This window comes from Ursus maritimus, unplaced genomic scaffold, assembly GCF_017311325.1.
Source record: "Ursus maritimus isolate PB19 unplaced genomic scaffold, ASM1731132v1 scaffold_26, whole genome shotgun sequence".
NCBI classification, from domain to species: domain Eukaryota; kingdom Metazoa; phylum Chordata; class Mammalia; order Carnivora; family Ursidae; genus Ursus; species Ursus maritimus.
Genome location: NW_024425119.1, coordinates 2,476,871 through 2,502,019, shown reverse-complemented (window position 1 = coordinate 2,502,019; position 25,149 = coordinate 2,476,871). Strand labels below are relative to the sequence as shown.

General features: G+C 38.5%; 2 protein-coding genes across 6 annotated transcripts in view; both read left to right on the top strand.

Moving 5' to 3' along the window:
* ERC1 (ELKS/RAB6-interacting/CAST family member 1) overlaps positions 1–25,149 on the top strand; it is a 555,538-nt gene that overhangs the window by 368,072 nt on the left and 162,317 nt on the right. The gene's annotated exons all lie outside the window — the stretch shown is intronic.
* LOC103675711 (SRA stem-loop-interacting RNA-binding protein, mitochondrial-like) lies at positions 14,396–17,977 on the top strand. The gene has a single exon (XM_040642012.1). The coding sequence runs from the start codon at positions 17,427–17,429 to the stop codon at positions 17,757–17,759; it is 333 nt and encodes a 110-aa protein (XP_040497946.1). The 5' UTR covers positions 14,396–17,426; the 3' UTR covers positions 17,760–17,977.

The window sequence follows — 25,149 nt, the reverse complement described above, 5'->3', positions numbered from 1 at the left end:
ACATGCCATTTTGCATAAAAATTGAGTTTAATTTTACTTGATTTTAACAGAATGAACAAATGGAATTTCAACGGAATATTTCTTTACTGTACAGGAGAATTTCCAAGACTTCCTTTCAAGGATAAGAAAAAAGATTAAGAGATTTGGGTCATGTATTTCAATAACAATCATTCTTAATTCACCCCATGCTCTAAAAAATTAGGAAATTAACACTTCTCACGGACATTTAAATACATTTTTCTCATCTTGGCTTCTCTGAGGTTTGTATCATTTACATTTTATTTTAACTGTAATTCCCAAATTTACTTAGTCTAGGTTCTATATTTAAATTCAGTGGTTATCACTGTCCTTTATCACATTTTCTCTTTACTTTCCTGAATTCTTTGCTTTCTTTTTTTGTTGCTTATTGAAAGTTCTCTTTTGTTATAATTTTTAAATTTTTTAAAAGATTTTACTTTTTTATTTGAGAGAGAGAGACTGCCTGTGAGGATGAGCGGGTGAGGATGGCAGAGGGAGAGGGAGAAGCAGAGTTCCTGCTNGCAGGGAGCCCAACACGGGGCTCAATCCCAGGACCCTGTGATCATGACCTAATCCAAAGGCAGCTCCCTAACCAACTGAGCCACCCAGGCGCCCTATGAATTTATCTTTAATTGGCTTTTTCAGGAAAGATTTATGGATATTGAATTCTTCTTTTCATTTTTGTTTGTTTTTGCATGCCTGATGTTTATTCTGCCATTTTACTTGAAGAAGTACTTAGCTGGTTATAAAATTCTTGGATGTGTTTCTTCTAATGTAGAGTGAGTAAATATTCTCTGATACCTTTCCTACCCCCACCTTATCTGAAACCTGGTTTTCTCCTTCTAGACAATAATGTAGGGTGAAATGGCTTTGGTCTGCTTTTCCATAGCCTGAGGGAGGTAAGGAGAAGGAACAGTACTCAGTTAGGGCCATGCACAGTCTTTGTTGTACAACCTGGACTCAGTTTTTTTGTGTTCTGAAATTTGATAAAATGTCACATGTTCATCCTGGTAGGAGTGATTAGGATTCAGATCATTTGTGAAATTCTTTAGTGATCCCCACATAATGACCTATCCTGGTCATTTTCTTGCCTGTACTGAGGCTTCTGTAGGTAAGTATTTCTCTGATTTTCATTTTGTAAGCTTCCAATTCACCCTTCAATCTTATTTTCTCTAAGTTTGGTGTTATTACTCAGAATCTTCACCATTTTGTCAACTCATTTCTGACTTTGATACTGTTTCTGGCATTAGAACACAGTTAAGAACTCCTCCGTTGCCCACCAGCATTTTTGTTTCATTTCCTTATCTGTAGCTCAAAATAAGGTTGTGTCCTTTGTCTTGTTTGGCTCTTGCAAGTGAATATTTGCACGCTTTTACAGTGTTTCATTTATTTCTTCTTTTTTTTTTTTTTAAGATTTTATTTTATTTATTCGACAGAGATAGAGACAGCCAGAGAGAGAGGGAACACAAGCAGGGGGAGTGGGAGAGGAAGAAGCAGGCTCATAGCAGTAGAGCCTGACGTGGGGCTCGATTCCATCACGCCGGGACCACGCCCTCAGCCGAAGGCAGACGCCCAACTGCTGTGTCACCCAGGCGCCCCTCATTTATTTCTTCTAAGTATTGGAGAAGACATTCTGAAATCTCTCACCTTTAGGCAAAATTACCATATTTAATTTTAAAAGCAATCTATATGATTTCACTTAATCTGGAATCTAAAGAAAAAAATGAATGAACAAATAGAAACAGACTTACAAATACAGAGAACAAACTGATGGTTGCCAGAGGGGTGGGTGGGTGGGGAGAAATAGGTAAAGGCGATTAAGAGGTAAAGACTTCCCATTATAAAATAAATCATGGAGATGGAAAGTCCAGCATAAGGAATATAGTTGATAATATTACAGTAACATTGTATGGTGACAGATGGTGACTACACTTACCTTGGTGAGCATTGAGTAATGTATAGAATTGTTAAAATCAATATGTTGTACTCCTGAAGCTAATATAGTATGTCAACTATACTTTAATAATAAAAATGTTTTTCAAAAGAGAATGCAATTTAAGCAGTGTGCTACAATAGACCACTGTGTCAGGTGTGGGCCAAGAGTAGCCTCATCTTGTTATCTCAGTTTTCTGAATAAATATCACTTCCTTGTGTTCCATGATCTGGAAAGGTTTGGGAAACACTGATCTAAACTCCAGGACCTGAAATCCACATGTTTTGTTCTTTTAACAACAACAACAAAAAATTTTTTTTGTTTTGGATACAGATAACCTAGGATACATTCTCTGTATCTCTGTAGGGTATTTAAGAAGTTTTGGTTCATAGTTAGAATAATTAAAACTAGCAGATGAAAGTTGTAATTACTGGTTTCGCACAATTGTTTTTTAGAGTTGTATTTTTTATTGAATAATTGATATACAATATTGTATTGGTTTCAGATGTACAACATAGTGATTGAATATTTGTATACATTATGAAATGGTCACCACACTAAGTTGTTACCATATGTTACCACACATAGCTGTTACAGTGTTGTTGACTGTATGCTATATATCACAACTCTGTCTTATTTATTTTAAAACTAGAATATTGTACCTCTTTTTTTTAAGATTTTATTTATTTATTTGACAGAGAGACAGCCAGTGAGAAGAGGGAACACAAGCAGGGGGAGTGGGAGAGGAAGAAGCAGGCTCCCAGCGGAGCAGGGAGCCCAGTGCGGTGCTCGATCCCAGGACCCTGGGATCATGCCCTGGGCCGAAGGCAGACGCTTAATGACTGAGCCACCCAGTCGCCCCTAGAATATTGTACTTCTTAATTCCCTCTTCCTATTTCCGCCATCACCCACCCGCCTCTGCAACCATCAGTTTGTTCTCTGTATTTATGAGTCTTTTTCTGTTTTGTTTGTTCATTTGTTTTGTTTTTCAGATTCCACATGTGAATGAAGTCATATAGTATTCTTCTCTGTCTGACTTCACTTAGCGTAGTACCTTATAGTCCATCCATATTGTTGCAACTGGCAAGATTTCTTTTCTTTTTTGTTTAATGGTTGAGTAATATCACATTGTGTACATTTCCCATTGTGTACATTTTCTTTAGCCATTCATCTGTTCATGGACACTCAGGTTGCTTCCATATTGTGGCTATTGTAAATAATGCTGTGAGAAACTTAGGAGTGCATGTGTCTTTTTGAATTAGTTTTTTTCATTTTCTTTGGATAAATACCTGAAAATGGAATTGCTGGATCATATGGTAGTTCTCTTTTTAATTGGGGGGGGGGGGTGTCCATTACCATTATCTTTTTTTTTTTTAAGATTTTATTTATTTATTTTGAGAGAGAGAGCATGAGTGGAGAAAGGAGCAGAGAGAAAGGCAAAGGGAATCTCAGGCAGACTCTGTACTGACCGCATAGCCCAGTGTGGGCCTGATCCCATGACCCCTGAGATCATGACCTGAGCGGAAACTAGGAGTTGGACACTTAACCGACTGAGCCACCCAGGCACCCCTTCATTACGATTTTCCATAATGGCTGCACCAAATTTACATTCCCTTTTCTCTACATCCTCACCAACACTTGTTTTTTTCTAGTCTGTGTGATAATAGCCATTCTGACAGGTGTGAGGTAATACCTTACTGTGGTTTTGATTTGCATTTTCCTGATGGTTAGTGATGTTGAGCATCTTTTCTTGTGCCCATTTTTTTGCTCTTGTGTCCATTTTTTAATTAGATTTTTAAAATTTATTTTCATGAGTTCTTTGTGTATTTTGAATGTTAACCCTTTATCAGTAAAATTACATATTTTAAGTGTTCATGTAATCTGGTTATATTGAAAATTTAACACGAGTCTGTTCATTCAGTAAGTATTTATTGAATACCTATTTTAGACTCTAAGGAGGGTTGTATAAACAAATATATTAAAGCATGATCAAAATAAAAAATGGGAGCATATACACAAAGCCATGTGTGTGGCCACACTGTACCACACACATATTGACTACAACTCAAGTTGTGCTGGGCAGTTGGCCATGTGTAAAAGTAGCACAGAATTCTAGCAGTGGTCAAATTATATGAGACATAAAGCAATTGGTGAGCAGGGTTGGCGAGGAGGTTGTGATATCAGAAAAACTGGATAGCAGTTGATAAGACATGGAGAAATGTAAGTAAGTGAGTAATATTGAAGCATAAATTAAAATGGATAATGGGAAAGGGAAAGCCATAATCATAGCTCAGGTACCATGTTAAAGAATTTAGCCTTTATCCTATATTACTTATATATTTCCATATAACAAGTTATCCCAGATTTAGTCACCTAAAAAAAAATTATTATCTCTGCTTCTGATGGTCAGATTTGGGAATCCTTTAGCTTTGTGCTTCTGACCCCAGTCCTCTTATGAGACTGCAGTTAAGATGTCAGCTCAGGCTGCAGCCATCTGAAGCTTGATTGTGGGTTCAAGAGCTGGGCCTGCCTGCAGGGTCTGAGTCACCACGGGATAGGGGACACAAGACAAGCACAGGACAAGTCCTCCAGGAACAGATGACTAACTCGCATAGCTGTTGAGTAGAGTCCTCATTTTTTCATTGGCTATTTGCAGGAGCCTTTACTTCCTCACAGAATGGGCCTCTCTCTAGGCTTCTCATAGCATCGCAGCAAGATTCCCATAGAGTGAATGATCCATCCCAGGGTAAGAGGACACTGAAAACAGAAGCCACAGTATTTTTTTTAAAAGATCTTATTTATTTATTTGAGAGAGAGAGAGCACGAGACGGGTGAGGGTCAAAGGGAGAAGCAGACTCCCCATTGAGCAAGGGAGCCCGATGCAGGACTCATCCCTGGACTCCAGGATCATGACCCGGCAGTTGGTTAGCCAACTGAGCCACCCAGGCACCCCTGAAGCCACAGTATTTTTTATAACATGATCTTGGAAGTGATTTACATCATTTCAACCATCTTATCTTATATTGGTCACACAGATCACCACTGCTGTAGTATAGAAAGAGTCTATAAATGGTATGACTACCAGGTTGTGGGGACCAGAGGGGGCCATGTTGGAGGCCAGTTCTCCTATCCTGGAAGCAATAAAGAGCTAGTAAATATTTTAAGTATAGAAGTGACATTTATATTTGCATTTCAGATACATGATTCTGCTGCCGAAAATGAGGTGTAGGGACAAAATTAAAGTCGTGAAAACACTGTAGTAATCTAAAGTTTTTAAGACCCTGAAATAAAGCCACACTTACGAGGTTTTTGAGATTTTTGAGAAATATTTAAAAGATAGAAAAGGCATAATTTATTGGTTGCTGATTGAATATGGTGAGTTAGGAAGTAGAGGAGTTAAGGATGACTATTAGGTGTCTGCGTTGAGAAACTAGGTGGATACTGATGTGGTCCACTGAGATGCAGGACAGTAAAATAGATCTATCCAGTAGACATTTGGATATCTGTAGTTCTGAAGCTCAAACAGAAGGGAATGGATAATAAAAATGAGAAGAGCTTACAGCTATTGCTAGGGAATTCAGCACACGGATGAGGAGGAAATGATCCTGTAAAAGAGATGAAGGAGAATTGTTAGGAGCTAGATAGTAAACCAGCAAAGTGTGATTTTATAGAAGCCAGGAGAGAATTCAGTGTTGAGGAAAACAAGGTAGTACAGCATCCTATAATCATTAAAATATAAAGCTCAGTGAAGCTCTGAAGTATAGTCTGAAAAGCCTAAACTAAATGCTTTAATATAGTTGTTATGGTGACCCTAACCTCAGTGTGAAAACAAAATATAAATAGTTTTTTCCAAGATAGTAGTGTTAGGATCTAATGATCCCCTTTCCATTACCCCCTCCAGAATACACATGCACACGCACATACATGCGTGCACATGTGCATCTATTCTCCCATACACACAGAGCCCACACGGCTTTAGAAGACAAAATTAGCTGCTTCTCCACCCCTTCCACATCTTACTATAATGGACAATAAAAGGAGTCAACAAACTTTTTTTCATAAAGGGCCAGATAGAAAAGGTGTTGGGCTTTGTGGGTCATACGGTCTCTTTTACGACTACTCAGCTGTGTCATGGTAGTGTAAGAGCAATCCTAGACAGTATGTAAATAAATACATATGGCTGTGTAACAATACAGCTTTATTTACAAAAACAAGTGGAACAGGAGTTTTACTCCTAGGTACGTACTCACAATAATTGAAAGCAGGAACTCAAACAGATACTTGTACACCATTGTTCATAGCAGCATTATTTACAGTAGCCAAAGGGTGGAAGCACCCTAAGTATTCATCAGCAAATAAATGGATAAACAAAATGTGTGTATATGTATATATACTATGGAGTATTATTCAGCCTTTAAGAGAAATGAAATTCTGGCATATGCTACCATATGGATGAACCTTGAAATCATGATGATGAGTGAAAGAAGCCGAACACAGAAGGACAAATATTACATGGTTCCACTTGTCTGGGTACATAGAGTAGGCCAAACTCATAAAGACAGAAAGTAGACCAGAGATTACCAAGGGCTGGGCAAGTGGGATATGGGGAGTTATTGTTTCATGAGTACAAAGTTTCTGTTTAAAAATATGAACAGGTTCCAGAAATGGATTGTGGTGGTAGTTGTACAACACTGTGATGTACTCAGAGCCACTGAATTGTGCACTTAATGGTTAAAATGCTAAATTTTATGTATATTTTACTACAGTTAACAACAACAACAACAGGGGCGCCTGAGTGGCACAGCGGTTAAAGCGTCTGCCTTCGGCTCAGGGCATGATCCCGGCGTTCTGGGATCGAGCCCCACATCAGGCTCCTCCGCTGTGAGCCTGCTTCTTCCTCTCCCACTCCCCCTGCTTGTGTTCCCTCTCTCGCTGGCTGTCTCTATCTCTGTCAAATAAATAAATAAAATCTTAAAAAAAAAACAACAACAACAACAACAATAATGGTAAAATAGACAGCAGGGTAAATTTGGCTCCTGGGTTATAGTTTACTAGTCCCTAGGTTATAAACCCTTGAGTGCAGAGACTGTGTTTCTTTCAACTTAAATCCATAGCATCTAACACAGCTGTTTTATTAAAGTTGTACAGAAGCTCAGCATAGCTAAATGAAATTAAGAATTTGGGTTTTTCTTTTTTACTTGTATATTTAGTTTCATAGTCTGTTTAATGTTCATTTAGTACTTAATTTTTTATTGCAGATTGAACACATTTCCTCTATGATGTCTAAAGATCACAGGAGGAAAAAGAAAATATGTTTTTGTCACGAAGCATTAAATGACTTTAATCTTCTCCATACAGTTTTGAAAAATATCAATTCTAATGAGCTCATATTATACATAAAATGTTTATGTTTTCTCTTTGCACATGTAAATAACAGCCTTAGATTTTGCACGGTAACTGGCTTCTCTTCATGGTAGAATCTGTGACAATAAGTGGTCTGGGCGAGAAGTGGTCCTGACTGATGAGAATAGCTTTGTCTTCCTGTGCAGCTTCATGTCGATCTATAGAAATCACTAATACTGGACAGAACATCCAAAGGGTTTTTCCTAGAAGAAGATCTGTACTTTTTTCACATCACATCATTTACATTCCTTCAGGGCTATTTACAAGTATTTATTGACGTTCGTATTTTTTTAATCTAGGTCCCTCTTTACAAAGGAGGAAACTGAGAGGGTAAAGCTTGGTGAACTTCAAAGGGTTCATAGTTCTTAAGGACAGGAAGAATCTTCATGTTTCAGTTAAGAACCTTAGTCAGCTATGGCCCCAAAATTGACAAACTTCCTTTCATTTCTGGGAGAATCAATGATTGATTAACCCTAACAGAGTAAGTAGATATTATCAGTCAGCCACTGTAGTGTATAGGAGACAGAGTATGTTGTGGCATTTCTTTACTTGATAGATAGATGATTTGGGAATTTTTTGCTCTTTTGTTCTGTGTGTGGGTTTTTTTTGTTTTGGGTTTTTGTTTTGGTTTGGTTTGGTTTTTGGTGTTTTTTTTTAGACAGGGTCAGAATCAATTGAGGATGGTATTTTGTAGTTCATTGTTTAAGTAGAATTTAGTCAAGACTCTTGGCTGTTTTCAAATAATCTTCTTGAAATACGTTATTGAAATCCTAGGATGTATTTTGTGCCAGTACTAGTGCCACAGTTTACTTTTTCAAACTGTGCTTAGCTTATTAGTCAATTTAAAATGCACCCAAAACAAAATTAACTACGTTGAAGAAGAAAATTGAAATAATATAGTAGTTTCTATATAGAGAAATTCTGTAAAACTCAAACATGTCTATTTTGATGGTCCGTAAGCTGTATTTTTTACAAAATACTACATACATTTTGTGATTGGTATCAATTTTCGCATCAGCCCAAAAAGTATTCTTTTGCTGTCAGGTTAAGAATTGAAGGCTTCTCTAGAAAAGAGCTTTTTTTTCCCCTAATGCCAGTTTTTCGTCTATCTCTCCAGTTTGCTGATTCTCTAGAGTGTGGTCCGTTTTGTAGCCTATCTGCAGTTTTTATTTACACTGTCTGGCAGACTGTGAAGGCTTGTGGCATTTCCTAGTGAAAAACAACTCCACGACCAATGTAGATGATTTGCCAACCTCCTCTTCATGATTTGGGTATCTTTTCTAGCAAGACACAGGTGCAAGAAGTAAGACAGAAGTCATTAAGAAGGAGCATATCTGCCCCACTTGTTTACAGAAGCTTTAATATTTATTAATTAAAGAACTTTTATTACTGAATTCTTTTTAGGAAACTTGTTCGATTGTATGGTCAATGGTAAAGAATCAGCTTTTAAGAAAAAAATGTATAATGTCTTAAAACATAACATGACGGGCACCTGGGTAGCGCAGTCATTAAGCGTCTGCCTTCGGCTCAGGACATGATCCCGGCGTTCCGGGATCGAGCCCCACATCGGGCTCCTCCGCTGGGAGCCTGCTTCTTCCTCTCCCACTCCCCCTGCTTGTGTTCCCTCTCTCGCTGGCTGTCTCTCTGTCACATAAATAAATGAAATCTTAACAAAAAAAAAAGAACATAATATGACAAGATTTACAAAAACCTGTGTCCCTTGAGATTTATGAACGATCAGTACTACTGTCGTCAAAATGTAGTTTGTAGTTGCTGAGAATTCCTATAGTCATTTCTTCTCTCTTTTTGATTCACTGGAAAGCTTTTGCTTTGATAGGTATGTGGTTCAATTATTGTAGTTTGCCTTGATCTCTAGTCACCATACTCAAATTTTTAAAGAGCTTCATGCATATGTACAGTCCACTCACTTTAAGGACTTGGGAAGGTGTGAAGAGGCTAAGGAGCTAGACTCCATATTTTCTCTTGGCCTATTTTTATTGCAAAGGAATGCAGTAAAGCATTGCAGCTTTTTGTTATCTATTGGCCACATGTGCCCAAAACCTATTCAGTCAGGCAGGTCTTTATTGAATAAAAGTAAATTTGCCTCCATTGTATCCCAAAAGATCAGGACATTGGGATCAGTTCTGTGGTCATAGTAGAGAGTCCCCACACTTTTTCTCCAGAGTTTCTTCAAGAAGAAGTATAAAATAATATTAATATGTGATGGGTCTTTGGCTTGGAGGCTTCAGTAAATTCATAAAGTGATATTGATTGTCTAGCTAAAAACTGACATCTTGGCTTAAAAGTAGTTCTTTTTGATAACCAGGAATGTGGTTTTGTTTGTTTTACTGGCTTTAAGCATTTTATTCAAAAAGTTGACATAAAAAGATAACTTGATGATTACACTTAGATCCTAATGTAAAAAGCCCTCAGGAATTCAACAAACATAACTTTTACAACTGGTTAGATTTCTAATTTTCCCAAACAACTGTACGGAACTATTGCCAGTCCTGGTTTAAAGTATATGTGATACCTACGTAAATCGCACTGATTGCGGTGTTAAGTCTCCAAGCCCAAAGAATGCCCTGATGACTTTGTCTCCAGGATTGCTCTAACTGGTGCTCCTTATTGAGTTATCTAGAGGGAAACCAGGTTCATAGTCATTTGCTTTTTTATTTTAGACACCAAAAGGTGTTCTTGGTTTATGAGTTTTAAAGACTGGGAAATTGACACAGGGAATATTATTTTTTGAGTGGGTAAATAAAGTTAAGGTAAAGCAAGGAACAAAGAAGATAAAAAAGGATGGGATACATTTAAATTTATTCTGTAGTTCTGTTACCATAATAATTCACTCAAAAGGGATTCATTTTGAATTTAGTATTTAGTGTTAAAAGGAACAGAGCTGGGGCAAGTGCAGGCCAGCACTAAGTAACAATGGTGGATTGAGACCTATTGTATTTTTTAAGTGGTTCCAGGGCTGTCCAGGTGTCCTGATTTAAAGCCTGCTTCTTGAGTCAGGAAATTGTATCTTGTTCTGAGGTTTACTGTAATAAAGTGCATAGTCCTCGGGGATGGTACTGCTGGCCTCATGAATCACTTTACAGGCTGGCTGTACTGACCCAAGCCCCATGATTTATTTATGTCATACCATAGTAGGAATGGCAAATATGTAAGGCACACATGGTTTCTGGGATGGTTCCTTAACAGGAAAACTGCCGTAAATCCATAAAGTGAGATAGGGCAGAGCCAGCCACAGCTCGTGTCATGTCCAAGAGATCTCTTCCTATTTTATAGGATGTATAGTTTTAGAACTGGTTTAAGTTTAACGTTCTTCTTGGTATGTGTCCATGGGTTTCTTGTGTGCTGTGTTTTAGTCTACCCAGTCTTAGATTCATTACTTCCATCATCTTTGGTATCCAAGCTTGTGATTGCCAGTGTTGCAATAAGATTAGAATTTTACCTCGTGTTTGAACTCCATTTGATTCCCAGCACTAATAAGGAGATTCTCTTAGAATTGCACTTAGGATTTAGGCTAGTCTTAGGCTAGTCAAATATTGAGCCAAAATGGACAAGATAATAATTAATTTTTCATTTTAATCTGAATGAAATAATCTGTTAGTTTAATTAAACTTTTTATTTTTAGATAATTGTAGATCTTGTAGATTCACATGTAGTTGTGTGAAATAATACAGAGGTCCCATTGTATTCTTCAGGCAGTTTCCCCAGTGGTAACATCTGCAACACCAAGATGCGATGTTGTATACAGCAGCACAACCAGGATATGGACATTGATATGGTCAAGATACAGAACATTTCTGTCACCACAGAGATCCCTTTTTATAGTCACACCCACTCCCTTCTCATCCAACCTTCTTTATCTCTTGGCAGCCATTAATCTGTTCTCCATTTTTATAATTTTGTCATTTTAAGAATGTTATATAAGTGGAATCATACACTACATAATCTTTTCAGATTGTTTTTCACTCTGCACAATTCCTGGAGAGTAATCCGGATTGTTGCATTTATCAGTAATTCATCCCTTTTTATTACTGAGTGATATTCCATGATACGGATGTACTGCAGCTTGTTTAACCAGTCCCCTGTAGAAGGACATCAGAGTTGTTTCCAGTTTTTGTCTGTTATGGAAAAACCCCATTTAAACATTTATGTGTAGTTTTTTTTTTTTGTAACTTAAGTTTCCACTTTTCTGGAATTAATCCCCAGGTGTACAGTTGCTGGATCATATGGTAGTTGCATATTTAATATTTTAAGAAACTGTCTAACTGGGGGCTCAGTCAGTTAAGGGTCCACCTCTTGGTTTCCACTCAGGTCATGATCTCATGGGTCATGAGATCGAGCCCCGCCTCGGCTCTGCACTCAGCAGGGAGTCTGCTTGAAGATTCTTTCCCTCTGTCCCTCCTCCAACTCTCGCCCTCTCTCGTGCTCTCGCTCTCTCTCTCTGTCTCAAATAAATAAATCTTAAAAAGAGAAAAAGAAAAAAAGAAACTGCCAAACTGCTTTCCAGAATGGTGGCACCATATTATATTCTGATAGTGTGTAGGTGATCCTATCTTTCCACATCCTTGCTAGCATTTGGTATTGTCTCTGTTTCTATTTTAGCAGTTCTGATAGTTGTATAATGATATCTCATTGTGGTTTTTACTTTGCATTTCTCTGAAGGAGAATGATGTTGACGAACTTTTCATGTGCTTGTCACCTGTATATTCTTTTCAGTGAAGTATCTCTTCATGTCTTCTTTCCATTTTCTAGAGTGTTTATAGTTGAGTTTTGAGAATTCTTTATTCTGACTACGAGTCTTTTGTCAGATATGTGGTTTGCAAATATTTTCCCCCAGTCTGTATCTTATCTTTTCATCCTCTAAACAGACTCATAACTGTGACTTTAGTAATTCAGTATATCTTTCAAATTAATTTTATTTTTTAGGGCAGTTTTAGGTTAATAGCAAAATCAGGTGGAAATTACAGAGAGTCCCGATACACTGCCATCCCCACATATACAAAATCTCCCCCATATATACACAGTTTCTCCCACTATCAACTATGGATACCAGGGTGGTATAGGTTCAATCAATGAACCTACATTATGTCGTTGTTACCCAAAGTCCATAGTTTATATTAGAATGCAGTCCTAGTTTTGTACATTCTGTGGATTTTGAGAAATGTATAATGTCATGTATCAACCACTGTAGATCATAGAGAAGTTTCACTGCCTTAAAACCCTCTGTGCTCATTTATTTCTTCCTCTCCCCAACCCCTGAAAACCACTTACCTTTTTACTGTCTCCATAATATTGCCTTTTCCAAAATGTTGTGTAGTTGGAATTTTATCCTGCCTTTTCAAAATGGCTTTTTTACTTAGTAATATGTATTTGAGTTTCTTTTACATCTTTTTATGGCTTTTATAGCTCATTTCTTTTTAGTGCCAACAATATTCCATTGTCTTGATGTACCACAGTTTGTCCACTCATACTGAAGGATATCTTGATTGTTTCCAAATTCTGACAGTTGTGAATAAGGCTGCTATAAACTTCCCTGTCCAGGTTTTTGGATGTAAGTTTTGCACGACATTAAGTTTTCAGTTCATTTGGGTAAATACCAAGGAGCATGATTGCTAGATTATATGATAAGAGTAAGGGTTAGTTTTTTGGGCAGAAATTGCCAACTGTCTTACAGAGTTGCTGTACAGTTTTGCATTCCCACCAGCAATGATGAGAGTCATTTATTCTCACTAGCACTTGATATTGTCTATGTTTTGGATTTTGGCCATTCTAATAGGTGTGTAGTGATATCTCATGGTTTTAATTTGCAATTCCCTAATGACATACACTGTTGAACTTTTTTTCATATGTATATCTTCTTTGGTGAGATGTCCAAGTCTTATGCCCATTTTAAAAATCAGGTTATTAATGTTGTTGAATTTTGAGAGTTTTTTTAATATTCTGGATAACAGTCCTTTATCAGTTGTATCTTTTGCCTATATTTTCTCCCATTTTAAGGCTTCCTAGTCTCTTGATATCTGAAAATTTTAAACACATGTTTTATGAAATAATAGTATATGTTTGCTTTATAACAGATGTATCCAGAATATAAAGACTTGTATGCTTCAATTAAATAATTTAAGATTCATTTATTTTAATGGTGACACATTATTGATGAAATGTAGGGGAATCAACCAAATAGGAGAGGGATTATTTTCCAGGTTTATAAGTGTCATTTACAAATAACTTTTTAGAAGGAAACAACCAATTCCTTTTTTAAAATAAGATTAAACAATTGATAAATAAATTACTACTTAGTTTATACTGCCTCAGAAGGCCCCCAAATCCATTAGGCCACCAGTTGCAACTCAGCACAACATACTGTTCTCCCCAGAGCTTCAAAAGGCCTAAGTCTTCACCTGCCTTATTGCCTCACAGTATTCTTAGGGCACTCCAAGCCAGACTTCATAATGCACCCATGTTCTAGTCACCTCGATTTCTCAGGATAACATTTTAAGATTGAGGCCTTATCTTGGCTCGATGCTTAGTGTGACCTTTAACACATATAAGACATTTAGTGAATGGGTACTGAACTGAGCTGAACCAGCAGGAGCAAGAGGGATTAGAAGACTGAATTTTAAGTGAAAAGGATATAAAAGGCACTAAGAAAGTATAGATTTGGGAAACGTGAAAATTTTCAAATGACTAAAGCATCAGGCTAGAAATTTTGGGTTGGAGCCAAAATGAATGGTTTGAATGTCATGTAGTTTGTAAATTGATATATTTATCTTTTACATAGAATGGCAAATTTTTATAGCTAAAAGGCATTTAGAATTTATATATTTTTTAATTTTTTTTATTATGTTAGTCACCATACAGTACATCCCTGGTTTTTGATGTAAAGTTTGATGATTCATTAGTTGTGTATAACACCCAGTGCACCATGCAATATGTGCCCTCCTTACTACCCATCACCGGTCTATCCCATTCCCCACCCCCTCCCCTCTGAGGCCCTCAGTTTGTTTCTCAGAGTCCATAGTCTCTCATGCTTCATTCCCCCTTCTGATTACCCCCCTTTCTTTATCCCTTTCTCCTACCGATCTTCCTAGTTCTCTTAATCCAAAGAACATCAAATTGAGATCTGTCAGTAGATCCTCAAATAATTTCTCATTCTCGTATGCCTTCAGTCTTAAAGCAGGTATCCTCAAGTACTGGCACATGCAAACAGAATTCAAAGAAATTTGCAACAATTAAAATAACACACATAAGTAGAAATTATCTGGGGTGTTTTTTGAGATTATAGCACTTGCTTTTATTCTTTCTGTTGCTTTCTCTTTATTTCTTCCAAAGTACAGCCAAATACAACTTATATTCATGATCTCCTCTGTAAGACAATGTGTATTTACAGTAGGACTATTTTAAATTTGAAATACCCTTTTTCTTTTTCAAATGTAATATTAAATGCCAGTTCAGTATGTGTACTCAGTCAGTCTCTTAGTTCTCATTGTGATAAAATTCTCGGGTATGAGAGGCAATCAAATCCTCTTACCCAGACATGTGTTTGGACAAATCAAATAATCAACTTTATAAATTGATATATAATGCGTTGTTTTTACCTTCACAAAAAGTTTTTAATTTTCTTAACTTGCTAGAGTAGTAGCAGAGATAAGGTGTCTTAAGAATTGCTACTCTGCGGAGAGTGTCATAGAAATTACCACAGGGAAGTTAACAGAACTCCCGGCCAATCAGTAGATAATAAGCCCCTTTGTTGGGGGCCTAGGTGGCTCAGTCAGGTGTCTGCCTTCAGCTCAGGTCACGATCTTGGGGTCCTGGGATCAAGCCCCACATTGGGTGCCCTGCTCAGTGGGGAGTCTGTTGCTCCCTCTCTCTTTGCCCTTCCACCCTCCTGCTTGTCACTCTCTCTTTCTCTCTCTCAAATAAATAAAATCTTTTTTAAAAAAAAATAAGCCCCTTTGTCAGCAGCGATATAATTCACAGGAAGTCATTTCATTTTCCCTCATATGACTCAAGCAAGAACATTCTGTGATAATGTTATATTTTAATCCCTATAAAATTTAATAGTATCACTGTAATCATGAACAAACCATGGAAGATGCACATTTGCTGTTTGTACTCTCTGTAGTAATTTCTTAAGTGTTACTTTGTTCTCCAAAATAATCAAGGCAGGGGTTCCAACATCAATTAGCTATTTAACTGAGATTGTAAGAATAGACTTTACTCATGTACAGCTTAGAGTTTGCTTTAAATAAAATATTGGGGTTTGGGTTCAAGATGGTGGCGTATGAAATTCATAAATTCACTCCTTCCCATGGATACAATGAATATACAACTATATATGGAATAATTTCCTCTGAAAAAGACCAGAAAACTGGATGAGCAGAGCCTCCACAAAAAAAAAAAAAAAAAAAAAAAAAAAAACAAGATGGGTAAGAGAGGGAGAGACACTGTCTTGCCAAAAAAGGACCCACCCCATTTGCAGCAGTTCACCATTATGAGGGATCTCAAAAATACTGAACTATTCCCTGATAAATGAGCAGTTTCTGCTCCACATCAGGCATACCAACCCCTGGATCCTGCAAAAGAAATAAGACTCCTAAATACCAGGTTTTGAAAAACAACAAGGACTATGTCCAGGAAAGCCATAGATCTGTAGGGAACAGAGAACCACCCACACCACCCATCCCTTAAAGGGCTCACTCACAGACTTATTCTCCCTGGGACCTAATGCAAAAACACCAGTTTGAAAAGCACATAGACCAGATGTGAAGGAGTCCCACTTACTAATCTTAAAGTGCCTGTTGCAGAGTTAGGAAACTGTTGGACTTTCTCCATGGATGGAGACGTTGGCAGATGCCATATTTGCGATTTCATCCTACCTTGCCATTGTCAGCGCCCCACATCCTCAGTGCAAGTATGTGTCACAGCCAGGTTGAGTGACAGCCTAGCCCACGTCTACTCTCCAGTGCCAGTCACATGTTGCAGCTGGGCTGGGCGACAGCCCTGCCAACCCCCTCACAATAAATATGGTCCCATCACAACGTATGGGAACACACAGTCCACACAGGGGACACCTTTGAGTGCCTAGATCTGGCAGCCAAAGGGGATTGCAGTTCTGGAATCTATGTACCATCTCCTTGAAAAGGTGACTGGCTCCTTTAAGAGTGGGAGAGGTAGTTCTTTTGGCTAATACATAGAAACAGAGTCAGGCAAAATGAGGAGACAGAGAATAATGTCCCAAATGAAAGAACAAGACAAAACATCAAAGAGAGACATTAATGAAATGGAGATAAGCAGTCCACCACCTTGTAAAGTATTCAAAGCAGTGGTCATAAGGATGCTCGCCAAACTCAACAGAAGAATGAATGAACACAGTGAGATCCTTAACAAAGAGATAGAAAGCATAAGAAAGTTTCAAACGGAAGTTACAAAGCTGAAGAATATAATAACTGAACTGCAAAATGCACTAGAGGAGTTGAATAGCAGACCGGATGAACCTGAAGATCAGATCAACAAACTAGGAGGCAAAGCGATAGAACTTACCCAGACAACGTAGCAAAACAAAAAAAGAATTCTTAAAAATGAAGATAAATTCACTTTGGGGACAATGTCAAGTGGAATGATATTTGCATACTAGGGCTCCCAGAAGAAGAAGAGAGAGAGTAAAGACCGGAAAACTTATTGAAGAAATAATGGCTGAAAACTTCCGTAATCTGGGAAAGGAAACAGAGATACAGGTCCAGGAAACCCAGAAAGTTCCAAAAAAGATGAACACAAAGAGATCCATACCAGACACATTATAATTAAAATAGTAAAAGTTAAAGAGTGATTCTTTAAAACAGCAAGATAAAAACTTAATGCATACAAGGGAAACTCCATAAAGTCATCGGCAAATTTTTCAGCAGAGACCTTGCAAATCAGGAGAGAGTGGCACAACATATTCAAAGTGCCAACAGGAAAAAACAAAAAAACAAAAACCCTACAATAAACAATTCTCAACCTGGCAAGACTATCATTCAAACTTGAGAGATTAAGAGTTTTCCAGACGGATCTAAAGATGGTGGCTTTGGCAGCGAGGGACTCTCTGGTGCTGTACATGAGTACTAGCCAAACCGTGACTTTTGTCAGAAAAATCCCCTGGACTGCTGCCTCAAGTGAGCTGAGCAGACACTGTGCACAGTTTGTCCATGTGCGAAAGTACACTGTACTTTCTGACAAAGAGACTGGATTTCACAGAAATGTGGATTGGATTCAGTTTTCTTCAGAAGAACTTCAGGGTGCACTACAGCAAGAATATCATATTATTGATGGAGTAAAGCTCCACGTTCAAGCTCAGAGACCAAAAGTTTTGCAAGGGGACCAAACATCTGATGAAGAAAAAGATTTCTGAAACTATTACTACCTGTTAAATAAACAAAATTTTTTTAAAAAGAGTTTTCCAGACAAGCAAAAGTTAAAGAACTTCATCACTACTAAACCGACCTTAGTAAGAAATGATAAAGGTGGGGCGCCTGGGTGGCTCAGTCGTTAAGCATCTGCCTTCGGCTCAGGGTGTGATCCCGGCGTTATGGGATCAAGCCCCACATCAGGCTCCTCCGCTGGGAGCCTGCTTCTTCCTCTCCCACTCCCCCTGCTTGTGTTCCCTCCCTCGCTGGCTGTCTCTCTCTGTCAAATAAATAAAATCTTTAAAAAAAAAAAAAAGAAAGAAATGATAAAGGCACCTCTCTAAACTGGAGGGGAAGCACTAATTAATTACAAGAAAACATACAGAAGTAAAAGTCTCACTGGAAGAGGTAAATGTGTAGTAAAAGTAGTGGACCAGTCACCTAAAAGCGAACATGAAGGTTAAAAGACAAAGGAAAAAAAGTAAAACTACAATACTAAGTTTAGACATTAAAGGATGCTTAAATGAAAAGATGTAAAATGTGACATCAAAAACAGATTACTTGGCGTTCAGTTTTCCCACCGCTTGACTTATTTCACTTGGCATAATCCCCATCCATGTCGATGCAGTGGTGGGTATTCATCCTTTCTGATGGCTGAATAATATTCCATTGTATATATGTACCACATCTTCTTTATCCATTCATCTGTTGAAAGGCATCTCAGCTCCTTACACAGTTTGGCTATTGTGAACATTTCTGCTATGAACACTGCATCAAAAACTAATGATGTATTATATGCTGGCTGAACTGAACATAATTTAAAAAAATAGATTACTTAGGCAGGAGGGCAGGAATGTAAAATTTTGAAGTGTATTCAAATTCAAGTTGCTGTCAACCCAAAATAGCTCATTCTATACATAAGAAGCCGTACGTGAACCTCTTGGTAACCACAAAACAAAAACTTATAAATAAATACCGGAAAGCACTTGAGAAAAGACAGACAGAAAGCAATGAACAAAATGGCAATAAGTACATACCTATCAATAATTACTTTAAATGTAAAGACACTAAACTCCAGTCAAGAAATTGAGTGCTGAGTGGATAAATTAAAACAAGACCCAGCTATGTGCTGCCTACAAGAGACTCAGTTCAGAAGTAAGGATACATAGAGACTGAAAGTGAAGGGATGTAGAAACCACGCAAGTGGAAATGAAAAGAAAGTTGATGTAGCTATACTCGTAGCATACTAAACAGGTTTTAAAACAAGACTATAATAATAGACAAAGAAGTACATTACATAATGATAAAGGGGTCAGTCCAACAAGAGAACATAAAGTTTACAAATATATACACACCCAACATAGGAGCACCAAGATATATAAAACAGATATTAAGGGACCTAAAGGGAGAAATTGACAGCAATACTACAGTTAGAAGACTTTAACACTCCCTTACATCCATGGGTAAATCAGTCAAACAAATTTAATTAAAAGGAATCATTGGCTTTAAATGACATTTTAGACCAAGTGGACTCAATAGGTGTATACAGAACATTCTACCCAAAAACAACAGAATGCACATTCTTCTGAAGTGCACGTGGAACATTCTCCAGGATAGATCACATGTTAGGCCACAAAACAAGTCTCAGTAAATTCCAAAAGATTAAATTATAGCAGGCATCTTCTCTGAACACAATGGTATGAATCTAGAAATCAATTACAAGAAGAAAAGTGGAAAAAAACACAGAAGTGTGGAGATTAAACAACATTCTACTGAACAACCGATGGGTCATCAGAGAAATAAAAAAATGCCTATAGACAAATGAAAATATGAATAGAATATGTAAAAAATCTTTGAAATGCAGCAAAAGTGGTTTTTAGAAGATCATAGCAGTACAGGTCTAACAAGAAACAGGAAAAATTTCAAACAGTCTAACTTTACACCTAGAAAAAAAAAGAACAAATGAAGTCCAAAGTCAGTCGAAGGAAGGAAATAATAAAGATCAGAGGAGAAATGCATGAACTGGAGACTGAAGTTAACAAACAAAGAGCTCTATGAAACTATGAGGTGGTTCTTAGAAAAGATAAACATAATTGACATGCCTTTGGCAGACTAATCAAGAAAAGAGAGAGCAAGCTTTAATAAAATCAGAAATGAAAGAGGAAAAGTTAAACTGACACCACAGAAATGCAAAGAATCATGAGACTATTATGAACAACTATATTCCAAAAAAATTGGACAACCTTAAAGAAATTCATTCCTACAAAGATAATAATTTTCCAAGCCTGAATCATGAAGAAATAGAAAATCTGTATACAAGTAAGGAGATTGAATCAGTAATCAAAAAACCCAACAAACGAGTCCAGGATCAGACAGCTTTACTGGTGAATTCTACCAAACATTCAAAAATTTAATACTTATTCTTCTCAAACTGTTCCAAAAAGTTGAAGAGGAGGGAACACTTCCCAGTGAATTTTGTGAGGCCAGCATTACCATGATATCAAAACCAGGCGAGGATACCACACACACAAGCATACACATACACACAATTACAGGCCAATATCATTGGTGAACATTGATGGAAAAATTCTCAACAGAATATTAGCAAACCGAATTCCGTAATATGTTAAGAGGACCAAACACCATAATCAAGTGGGATTTATTCCACAGACGTAAGTATGGTTCAGCAGCCACAAGTCAATCAACTTGATACACCACAGTAACAAAATGAAGGGACAGTAGCATGTGATCATCTCAGTAGATGCAGAAAAAGCATTTGACAAAATTCAACATCCATTTATGGTAAAAACTCAACAAACTGTGCAGAGAGTGGAATATACATCAACATAATAAAGGCCATATGTGACCCACAGCTAACATCATACTCTGGTGAATATCTGAAAGCTTTTCTTCTCAGATCTGGAGCAAGAAAAGGATGTCCACTCTTACCACTTATTCAACATAGTATTGGAAGTCCTAGCCATTATCAGTTAGGCAAAAAAAGAAATAAAAGACAGGGTGCCTGGGTGGCTCAGTCAGTTAAGCATATGCCTTCGGCTTAGGTCATGATCCCAGGGTCCTGGGATCAAGCCCCACATTGGGTTCCCTGCTCAGCGGGGAGTCTGCTTCTCCCTATGTCCCTCCCCTGTTGCTTCTGTCTCTTGCTCACACTCCCTCTCTCTAATAAATAAAATCTTTAAAAAAATAAAAGAATAAAAAATAAAAAAAGAAATAAAGGCATCCAGATCTGAAAGGAAGAAGTAAAACTGTAACTATTTGCAGATGACATAATACATATTAAAAAGACTCCAACCAAAAAAATGTTAAAAACCAATAAATGAATTCAGCAAAGTTAGCAGTATACAAAATCATCATACAGAAATCAGTGGCAGGAAAACAATCCCATTTACAGATATGTCAAGAAGAATATAATACCCGAGGAAAAATTTAACCGAGGTGAAAGACCTTACAATGGAAACTATAAAATATTGATGAAAGAAATTGGAGAAGACACAAATAATGGAAAGATATTCCATGCTTGAATTAATATTGTTAAAATGTCCATACAACCCAAAGGAACCTATGGATTCAATACAGTCTCTCTCTAAATTCCAATGGCGTTTTTCACAGAACTAGAACAAATAATTCTAAAATTTTTATGAAAACACAAAAGATCCTGAATAACCAAAGCAATTTTGAGAAAGTATAGCAAAGCTGAAGAAATCGCACTCCCTGGTTTCAAACTATAGTACAAAGCTGTAGTAATCAAAGCAGTGTGATATTGGGCATAAAAACAAATACACAAATCAGTGGAATAGAATTGAGGTCCCAGAGCTAAACTCACACATGTACAGACAACTAATTTACAAGAAAGGAGCCAAGAACTTGCAATGGAGAAAAGACAGTCTTTTCAATAAATGACATTGGGAAAACTGGACAGCCACATGCAAAAGAGTGAAACTAGAGCACTGTCTTACACCGTCCACAAAATTTAACTCAACATGGATTAAAGACTTCAATGTTAGACCTGAAAGCATAAAATGCCTAGAATAAAACATAGGTGATAAATGTTAATGTTGGTCTCAGCGATATTTCTGTGGCTCTGACTCCAGAGGCAAGGAAAACAAAAACAAAAATAAATAAATGGGATTATATCAAACTAAAAAGCTGCACAGTGAAAGAAACCATCATCAAAACAAACAGGAGGGGGAGGAGTTAAGATGGCAGAGGAGTAGGGGACCCCTTTTTCAGCTGGTCCCCTGAGTCGAGCTGGATAGGTACCAGACCAGCCTAAACAACCACGGAACCAGCCTGAGACGCAGGAAGATGCATCTGGATCTCTACAAATGAACATCTCCAGTGCTGAGTATTGAGGTACGAAGCGGGGAGCCGTGAAACCTCGCACAGATACCGGAAGATAAACAGAAGGGGGAGGGAGCCGCTGCATTTGGGCACCAAGGAAGCGGTAGCCACCTGCACGGGGGAGCGGGCGGGCTCGCGGACCGGCACCCGTGAAACAGCAGACTGAGACCGTGAGCCGGGAGCACGCGCCACTAGGCATCTCACGGAACTCTGGAAACTCGTGTGCTCACTAGATTCAGACTTAGACCGGGAGCACGCGGGGGGCGGCTGGCGGCTGGCGGCGTTAGAAACACAAAGGACAGAGACGCGCCGGCCCTGGAAGTGAGGGCTGGGACGCGGGGTGTGGGGAGCACATCCCGGGGCGCTGCAGGGTTGAGCAGCACCAACAGTAACAGAGTTAAAGTGGCCAGAACATCATTGGAGAAGGGTCCGCGATCCCTCTGTTCTGTGACAGAGGCTGAAACTCGGCCGCTGCTGCTCTGACTCTCAGAAGAGGCACAGCAAACCGCCAGGGAAAGCCGCCAGAGAACAAAAGCCTGGAAATACCGGCTCAGAGAGTGCCCATCCCCATCCCCCCTCGCAGAGGACACGGAGACTCTACCCAAACAGGGTTGCCTGAGTATCGGCGCGGCAGGCCCCTCCCCCAGAACACAGAAGGCAGGCTGAAAAATCAAGAAGCCCACAACCCGGGCGCCTGGGTGGCGCAGTCATTGAGCGCCTGTCTCCGGCTTAGGGCGTGATCCCGGCGTTCCGGAAAGGAGTCCCTCATCGGGCTCCTCCGCTGGGAGCCTGCTTCTCCTCTCCCACTCCCCTGCTTCTGTTCCCTCTCTCGCTGGTTGGCTCTCTGCCACATAAATAAATAAATAAAATCTTTAAAGAAGAAGCCCACATCCCTAAGATCCCTATAAAACAAGGGGCACGGCCTGGGACCCAGTCAATAATTTGGGCTCTGGACAACCCCGCAACCTCTCCTCATCAGAATGACAAGAAGGAGAAGCCCCCCCCAGCAAAGAAAAGACAGTGAATCTGTGGCCTCTGCCAAAGAAATAATGGATATGGATGTAACCAAATTATCAGAAATGGAATTCAGAGTAACGATGGTCAAAATGATGAGTAGAATTGAAAAAAGTATTAACGAAAAGGTTACTGAGAATATAGAATCCCTAAGGACAGAAATGAGAGCGAATCTGACAGAAATTAAAAATTCTATGAGCCAAATGCAGGCAAAACTAGAGGCTCTGACGGCCAGGGTCGCAGAAGCAGAGGAACGGGTTAGTGAATTGGAGGATGGGTTAATAGAGGAAAAAATGAAAATAGAAGATGGTCTTAAAAAAATCCACGCCCACGAATGTAGGTTACGGGAGATTACTGACTCAATGAAACGATCCAATGTTAGAATCATCGGCATCCCCGAGGGGGTGGAGAAAAACAGAGGTCTAGAAGAGATATTTGAACAAATTGTAGCTGAAAACTTCCCTAATCTAGCAAGGGAAACAAACATTCGTGTCCAAGAGGCAGAGAGGACCCCTCCCAAGCTCAACCACGACAAACCTACGCCACGTCACGTCATAGTGCAATTCGCAAATATTAGATGCAAGGATACAGTATTGAAAGCGGCCAGGGCAAAGAAATTTCTCACGTACCAAGGCAAAAGCATCAGAATTACGTCAGACCTGTCTACACAGACCTGGAATGAGAGAAAGGGTTGGGGGAGCATATTTAAAGCTCTTTCAGAGAAAAACATGCAGCCAAGGATCCTTTATCCAGCAAGGCTGTCATTCAGAATTGATGGAGAAATAAAGACATTTCAGAATCGCCAGTCACTAACCAATTTTGTAACCACGAAACCAGCCCTACAGGAGATATTACGGGGGGTTCTATAAAAGTAAAAAGGCCCCAAGAGTGATACAGAACAGAAAGTCACAGCCAATACAAACAAAGACTTTACTGGCAACATGGCAACATTAAAATCATATCTCTCAGTAATCAGTCTTAATGTAAATGGTTTGAACCATCCCATAAAACGCCACAGGGTTGCAGATTGGATAAAAAGAAATGACCCATCCATTTGCTGTCTACAAGAGACTCATTTCGAACCCAAAGATGCATTCAGACTGAGAGTAAGGGGATGGAGTACCATCTTTCACGCAAATGGACCTCAAAAGAAAGCTGGGGTAGCAATTCTCATATCAGATAAATTGGATTTTAAACTACAGACTATAGTTAGAGATGCAGAAGGGCACTATATTATTCTTAAGGGAAGTATTCAACAAGTGGATATGACAATTATAAATATATATGCCCCCAACAGGGGAGCAGCAAGATACACAAGCCAACTCTTAACCAGAATAAAGAGACATATAAATAAAAATACATTAATAGTAGGGGACCTCAACACTCCACTCTCAGAAATAGACAGAACACCCTGGCAAAAACTAAGCAAAGAATCAAAGGCTTTGAATGCCATACTCGACGAGTTGGACCTCATAGATATATATAGAACACTACACCCCAGAACCAAAGAATACTCATTCTATTCTAATGCCCATGGAACATTCTCAAGAATAGACCATGTTCTGGGACACAAAACAGGTCTCAACCGATACCAAAAGATTGAAATTATCCCCTGCATATTCTCAGACCACAACGCTCTGAAATTGGAACTCAACCACAAGGAAAAATTTGGAAGAAACTCAAACACTTGGAGACTAAGAACCATCCTGCTCAGGAATGACTCGATAAACCAGGAAATCAAAAATCAAATTAAACAATTTATGGAGACCAATGAGAATGAAAATACAACAGTCCAAAACCTATGGGATACTGCAAAGGCAGTCCTAAGGGGGAAATACATAGCCATCCAAGCCTCACTCAAAAGAATAGAAAAATCTAAAATGCAGTTTTTATATTCTCACCTCAAGAAGCTGGAACAGCAACAGAGGGACAGGCCTAATCCACGCACGAGGAAGCAGTTGACCAAAATTAGAGCTGAAATCAATCAAGCAGAAACCAGAAGTACAGTAGAGCAGATCA